General features: G+C 38.1%; 1 protein-coding gene and 1 long non-coding RNA gene across 3 annotated transcripts in view; both read right to left on the bottom strand.

Moving 5' to 3' along the window:
• Nucleotides 1-118: 118 nt before the first annotated feature.
• Nucleotides 119-2976, bottom strand: LOC132101636 (uncharacterized). The gene is made up of 2 exons (XR_009423197.1): nt 456-2976; nt 119-412 (listed from the first exon to the last, which is right to left on the bottom strand). It is a non-coding gene; the product is annotated as an uncharacterized LOC132101636 (long non-coding RNA).
• A 2-nt stretch (nt 2977-2978) lies between these two features.
• The window catches only part of LOC132101621 (furin-1-like), an 83142-nt gene continuing 78015 nt past the window's right edge, over nt 2979-8105 (bottom strand). For both annotated transcript variants that reach the window (XM_059506705.1, XM_059506713.1), the window contains exon 16: nt 2979-3900. In XM_059506705.1, the coding sequence (XP_059362688.1) occupies nt 3305-3900 (596 nt within the window). In that variant the 3' untranslated portion in view covers nt 2979-3304. The remainder of the gene's footprint in view (nt 3901-8105) is intronic.

Here is an 8105-nt window from a genome sequence, read left to right as displayed (position 1 = left end):
TCATCTCAACATCTAAAAAAAAAAAAAAAAAAAAACTCCCACTAAAGGTAGTTCAGCATGGCTGTGGACTATAAGATTTGACCTACAGGAAATACAACAAAGAGTTCACAAAGGAAAATTATGAAGTTTGCATAGATCTTTATTTATTTGTATAATCTTTAATTCGCATATTGACATCAATTAAATAAAAAGAAGAAGAAAAAAAAAAAAGAGCAAAATAATCTTTAAATTACATGTAAATGACAATGCACCATTGATAGTACAAAAATAGGCCTCATTTTTATATAGTTGTCCTGTCTCAGGTAGTCAAACAAATGATGGGTGTTTTCTACTTGGGTAACTACATGCATCAGTTGACTCTTCAAATAAAGGTGAAAATAATCATATGACTCCAGATGGTTCTTGCTTGAGGCTTACACACACACACACACACACACACACACACACACACACACACACACACACACACGGAGGCAAAGACACACAGAAACAAACACTCAAGCCCTTAAAGCATAATGCAATCATCGCACCATCAGGGTGAAACCCTGTTGTGTGTGGCAATGGTAAAAACTGAAGTCATGACATGAGTTTAGACCACAGCCGCAAAAATTTTATTTAACAACCACTCGAAGCATTTTTATGAATGTGTATGACTAAATCAGTTAACCAATTCAAAACTGAAGCGAACCCAATTAATATATATAATATAGATTTTTTTTATAGTGTTTTTTTCAGGTCATATTATCACTCTAAGGCAAGCAGATTTTTAATCCTGTGCTCTTTGGTCATGCCTTCACTCTTTAAGGCTTTCCAAAACCGCTGTAACATGAAATCATTACTGCAGGGAGCAGAACAGCTATTTTACAGTTTAGCACAGGGGTCTACAAACTCGGTCCTGGAGGGCCGGTGTCCTGCAGAGTTTAGCTCCAACTTGCCTTTATTAGCTGGTTCAGGTGCATTTACTTAGGGTTAGAGCTAAACTCTGCAGGACAGGGTTTGGAGACCCCTAGTTTAGCTAAACAAAAGTGTAGAGAAATTAATAAACATGTATTTTGAAAGTGTTAATAGAAAGTAGAATTAATTCTGTGTGCGTGCGTGTGTTTATATATTATATATATATATATATATGCAAAATTAATGCAAAAATTGTGGCCCTATTTACCCAAATTCATTCCATGTAAACTAACTGAAGACCTATGTATAAAGACAATTGTTTAGCTGCATAGTTATTAGCAGCTTCAATTTTCACTCTATACAAATAATAAAAGAAGGGATGAAAAGTTCCAATTTGAACCTTGTTTTTAGAACAGTGAGGAACCAGATCAACAAATAACATTACTGTCAGGTCTCACATTTATCAGCTGTGAAACTGTAGGGTGTCGTAAATGAAGATGTTCTGATTGTCTGCAGACTGTGCAGATGTACAGGACACGCTTTAAAATAAAGACGAGCCTTGATGTATTCATTGTATAAAAAGTGTTTGAACTAAACTAATGCAAGGCTGATAATGATGCAAATAGTTTGTTTCCTTGTTTTACACAGTTAAGGTTAGAAACAATGGTTTGGAAAGGCTGATAGTGCTCACCGGTTACTGCCAATCATTTTGATATATTATAAAAGGAAGCCAGAGCATCAACATAACTCTGTTGGGCCTCTATTGCACAGATTCCATAGATGACATTGTAATTTCGTAAAGATACTGCATAAGACCAACATATGTGGATCATGTATATGTGATTCATATTTAAAAAAAAAAAAAAAAAAAACAATAGTACTATATTCTGGGTGGATGATCTGACAATGCCAAGCGTACTACTACAAACAAACAGTTGTAAGCAAAGAAACTGACCCGATGAAATGATTTGAGCAGATTAAAATAACCAGTCATCTATAAAACTGCAGTGATATCTGACAGCTGCTCTGGTTGAGGGTCATCACAGCCCTTTCTCAGACTTATTTTAAAAACATACCCATACTGTGCAGAACAACACCTCTAACATCTGTATATCACAAGTGGATGATCCCCACAAACATGACAATATGGAGGCCAGATCTTTTCAGGATAGGTCTATAGCCAGGACCGTAGTATTTAAAACCTTGACAGGAGGACAGATTTAGAAAAGAGAAGAGCTTAATGTTGCTGAGCTGGCTCGGAGCGACATCAGTTTTCTCTCCCGTACATGCGGTACGGTCAGAGAGCGCAGGGTTACTGCGGTTCACAGAGAAACACACAAATAAAATATTTACCATATTCACCTACTCATGTCATTTCAAACCTGCATGTGATCTTACTTCAAAGAAACATCAAAAGACATTTAAGAATCACCAGAGCAATTCAGAAGCTATTTGCGTTCACATTTTTTGAGATTTTATATATAATATAATGTTATGGGGCTGTTTTATATATATGAATGACAATCATGACAAATATTCAGCTAAATGGCAATTTCCAGATTCTATTTTCACCCTAGACTAAATTAAATGTAACAATTACAAAATAATGAACCACACTAGGTTTGATGCCATGATTTTGACCCTTTGATAAACAAATGAGATTTTGAATGACATTCTATAACAAACACAAAATACTTTTATGTTGTACACACACACACACACACACACACACACAGAGAGACAAATATAGATTTTGAGGCATTTGGACTTTCTGCAAAATATTTTCCACCTAAGAAAATCATGCAGGTTTGCAATGACATGAGGGTGAGCAAATGACGACACGTTTCATCTTTTGGAGAACTATTCCTTTAAACTGCCTACTGTACATTAAATAATCAAGAATTCAGCAATGTATATGCTCTAGGGGGAGCAGTAATCTCTTCAAATGCATGTAACACACAACACATCTCTGACCATGTAGAAATAGTGATATGTTCTTCTAAAGGGCTCCCTGTGTAAAGCCAGTGGATCCGACCCCCTGCAGCACTGACTGACTTCATATAAACGTAGTTTACACTCACACACTTATATGCAAATAAATCTTCTCAAAATCTCAGTAGGCAAGAGGAAGAGACCAAACAATAATCATGTTTATTGTAACTTCAGGACGGCCCTGCGACAATAGACTCGTCCCCATCGTTCGTGTCTGGAAGCTTTCCATGTTGAGGCACCAAGAAGTCAACACCCAGGTGAATGCATGGCTTATAACTACGACAGGTGCGAAAAACAAACCAAAAGCCCCAGATGTGAGATATGTTCAGACTAACCCAGAAGGAAAACACACACGCACACAAAAACAGACAACAATGCAGTAGAGGCTAGAGAGGGGAGGAACATGGGCAAGAAGGGGTTAAAGAGCACTTTGTGTTTTGATGAAGGCAGTCCTCTCATTGCGGATCTCGAATTCCTCGTTTTCAGACTCGGAATTGCCTTCATCCTCCCGCCAAACGCTCGGGATGCCCTTGTAGGCAACTGCGGTGCGTTTGAAACCGAACCCGGCCAGTAAGCCGGGTCCAACCCCCGCTTCAGCAGAGAGCAGTTTGTTCTGCATGCGCGTGTGCATCTGCAGGACGCTGAACACGGCCACAAACATAGCCACGATGAAGGCACAGCTGAGCACAGCCAGGGTCACAGGCAGTTTGATGGACGAGATGTCGTCTTGCACCTGAAACAGTCTGCCGTCTGGAGACTCCCGATGGATCTGGTTGGGGTGCAGACAGGTGCGAGAGACGACGTCCAGGTGCCTGTTAGGTGGGCAGGAGAGGCAGTTCTGAGGCCCTGTGCTGCTGCAGCTGAGGCAGACGGGATGACAGGGCAGGCAGGCGGGACGGAAGACGGACATCACCTCGTTGTTGGGGAGGAAGGTTGAACGGGTGCCTGCGGTGAAACCTTCTGGACAGTCTCTCACGCAGCCCGTCTGGTACAAGTAGAAGCCGGGGTTGCACTCTGCATTAGGAAGAAACAGGCTTTAGTTTAGGCTTAAAAATAGTTCTAGATTGAATACAAGCTAAACTGTTTTGCTGATTTCCACAGAAAATTTACTTGACTCCAAAAACCTAAACAAAAAGCACGTTTATACTTGGATGGTTGTCCATTTAAAAGGCAGAATAGCAATGCTTTATTTTATTAAGGTCAGCTGACAGTTTTGCAGTGTTAAATGCTGTACTCCATTTAAAACAGCATTTTATTCATACTGATCGGTTTATCACCTCATCACTAACTGAGATACTACCTAGGATATTCAAATAAATTAACTATTTTTTTAACCCCACTTTTGTCTTCTTAAAGTTAAGGATTTTATTTGTCACAACAGCACTTTTAGAAATTGGAAGAGAGCTGAACTTGATGATGTCATCACGGAATCATCCATGAACTGACTTTAGCTGGAAGAATGACCAGCTATGATATTGACTTCTTGCATTATATAAAACAATTTTTCTGTTTGATGCTGTAAAGCTGCTTGGAAACAACCAGTACTGTATAAAGTGCTATGCAAAAAAGGAGACTTGACCTGGTTTCAAAATAAATATACAACCCGAATTCCGGAAAAGTTGGGACGTTTTTTAAATTTTAATAAAATGAAAACTAAAGGAATTTCAAATCACATGAGCCAATATTTTATTCACAATAGAACATAGATAACGTAGCAAATGTTTAAACTGAGAAATTTTACACTTTTATCCACTTAATTAGCTCATTTAAAATTTAATGCCTGCTACAGGTCTCAAAAAAGTTGGCACGGGGGCAACAAATGGCTAAAAAAGCAAGCAGTTTTGAAAAGATTCAGCTGGGAGAACATCTAGTGATTAATTAAGTTAATTGATATCAGGTCTGTAACATGATTAGCTATAAAAGCTTTGTCTTAGAGAAGCAGAGTCTCTCAGAAGTAAAGATGGGCAGAGGCTCTCCAATCTGTGAAAGACTGCGTAAAAAAATTGTGGAAAACATTAAAAACAATGTTCCTCAACGTCAAATTGCAAAGGCTTTGCAAATCTCATCATCTACAGTGCATAACATCATCAAAAGATTCAGAGAAACTGGAGAAATCTCTGTGCGTAAGGGACAAGGCCGGAGACCTTTATTGGATGCCCGTGGTCTTCGGGCTCTCAGACGACACTGCATCACTCATCGGCATGATTGTGTCAATGACATTACTAAATGGGCCCAGGAATACTTTCAGAAACCACTGTCGGTAAACACAATCCGCCGTGCCATCAGCAGATGCCAACTAAAGCTCTATCATGCAAAAAGGAAGCCATATGTGAACATGGTCCAGAAGCGCCGTCGTGTCCTGTGGGCCAAGGCTCATTTAAAATGGACTATTTCAAAGTGGAATAGTGTTTTATGGTCAGACGAGTCCAAATTTGACATTCTTGTTGGAAATCACGGACGGCGTGTCCTCCGGGCTAAAGAGGAGGGAGACCTTCCAGCATGTTATCAGCGTTCAGTTCAAAAGCCAGCATCTCTGATGGTATGGGGGTGCATAAGTGCATACGGTATGGGCAGCTTGCATGTTTTGGAAGGCTCTGTGAATGCTGAAAGGTATATAAAGGTTTTAGAGCAACATATGCTTCCCTCCAAACAACGTCTATTTCAGGGAAGGCCTTGTTTATTTCAGCAGGACAATGCAAAACCACATACTGCAGCTATAACAACAGCATGGCTTCGTCGTAGAAGAGTCCGGGTGCTAACCTGGCCTGCCTGCAGTCCAGATCTTTCACCTATAGAGAACATTTGGCGCATCATTAAACGAAAAATACGTCAAAGATGACCACGAACTCTTCAGCAGCTGGAAATCTATATAAGGCAAGAATGGGACCAAATTCCAACAGCAAAACTCCAGCAACTCATAGCCTCAATGCCCAGACGTCTTCAAACTGTTTTGAAAAGAAAAGGAGATGCTACACCATGGTAAACATGCCCCGTCCCAACTATTTTGAGACCTGTAGCAGAAATCAAAATTGAAATGAGCTCATTTTGTGCATAAAATTGTAAACTTTCTCAGTTTAAACATTTGCTATGTTATCTATGTTCTATTGTGAATAAAATATTGGCTCATGTGATTTGAAAGTCTTTTAGTTTTCATTTTATTCAAATTTAAAAAACGTCCCAACTTTTCCGGAATTCGGGTTGTACATTCATTTAAATTTTTTTATTAAAAATAATTAAAATCTAATAACTTTTTTTTTAAGAAAAGTGAAATAATCAAAAATAGTGAAAAACTACTGTTTTGTTTTAAACAAAATAATAATTATAAACTAATAAAAATGAAAATGAAAAAGTGCATCAACATTATTTGTAAAGCTTGATGACTGACTTACAGTGGGAAAAAAAATGATTGGATATGCACAGAAAAGGTTACCAAACATGTCAGCATGTATAAATGCATAAAAGCTTTGAAGCTATACCTTTAAGTGTGTGCAAACCCATTTTAATATCTATTGTCTGGCTAGATGTACTTTCACTGTCTTATTTAGGTGGTGGTTTTTGCTTAGTTTTTTTTTTTTTTTTAACAAAATATATTTTATGGTAAATCCACATTATGCCACAAACATATTTGCCAGAGCTTCATTTGAATTGAACCCGTAACACCCTTTAAATAGTACGCACAGTTGGGTAGCTTGTGTGTGTGTGTGTGTGTGTGTGTAAGAGGGAAAATTAATCCACCTGAGGACTGAAGCTAAACACTTATTTACACCTCAAATGCTGCCTGCCAAGCCAGTAAGAAATACAATAAGAAATTTTCAAAACTACCTCATTAAGGACCCAGATTTGCTTGATGCAAGTCCCATGTTTGGAATAATTACTAAACCACCCAAATCAGCATCTTCTGACAACTGCCAAGGGTCATCTACTAAATGACTTATTCAGCGCAAAATCCCTTTTTATGGGTTGTAGTGGTAACAGTGCTCAACACCTGGAGAGGACTCAAGCTGCGGAGCTCAGATTAGGGAAAACATGCAATAATTCATCACAAGAGGATAGAAGAACGAAGAACTCCTGGATCACTCTTTGAGACTCATGCGCGGTTATGGCAACCCACCTGACATACACACACAAAGTGCTTTTGCGGATACAAACAATGCATATATATTATATTATATATATGTCATTTCAAAAAGCACAAAGTGGCCATGCTTCACATTAACAAATTCAACAATACTATATAAATACTAAAATAACAGTGCTGAAAGCAGTTTAACTGTGGTAAAAATCACTGTAAGTCAGAGCCCCCTGTAATGTATTAAGACATTTTATAAAATATCAGTGATGCTAAATCAATAAATGAAAAAATTATTTTAAAAAATTACATAATTTAATAAAATTTTCTTTTTACCCAAAATAATGATTGAATTATTAAAAAAAAACTCATTTTAACCTTTTTTCTTTTTTTTTTCTTTTTTGACAGGAATTTGGCCTCAGACTATTGTGTCGTTTAGTTGCATATAGCCTCAGTGACATAAATGGCATGTATCTGTGTAATCCAGCCCACCCTACATCTGTTCACTAACCGCCTGATGCATATTGTACACAAAATTGCTAGCTGGAAATTGGTAGTTGGGCTAGCATTACGCATCCTCCTTCCTCTGAGTGCACCAATCCTCCTCCAAATACAGTCAGTCCTCTTACCAGGACGTCACAAAGAGTGCTTTTATGAAATCCAAGCTGGTGCTGTATTGTTGTATCAACAATTTCAGATAAATGCGTTGGTCAGACAGACTATATATATATATATATATATATATATATATATATATATATATAGTTATACACACAGTACAGACCAAAAGTTTGGACACACCTTCTCATTCAAAGAGTTTTCTTTATTTTCATGACTATGAAAATTGTAGATTCACACTGAAGGCATCAAACTATGAATTAACACATGTGGAATTATATACATAACAAAAAAGTGTGAAACAACTGAAAATATGTCATATTGTAGGTTCTTCAAAGTAGCCACCTTTCGCTTTGATTACTGCTTTGCACACTCTTGGCATTCTCTTGATGAGCTTCAAGAGGTAGTCACCTGAAATGGTCTTCCAACAGTCTTGAAGGAGTTCCCCGAGAGATGCTTAGCACTTGTTGGCCCTTTTGCCTTCCGTCTGCGGTCCAGCTCACCCCTAAACCATCTGGATTGGGTTCAGGTC

This window comes from Carassius carassius, chromosome 2 (assembly GCF_963082965.1).
Source record: "Carassius carassius chromosome 2, fCarCar2.1, whole genome shotgun sequence".
Taxonomy (NCBI): Eukaryota; Metazoa; Chordata; class Actinopteri; order Cypriniformes; family Cyprinidae; genus Carassius; species Carassius carassius.
The sequence above is the reverse complement of the archived record's forward strand: the minus strand, read 5'-3'. Positions and strand labels throughout refer to the sequence as shown.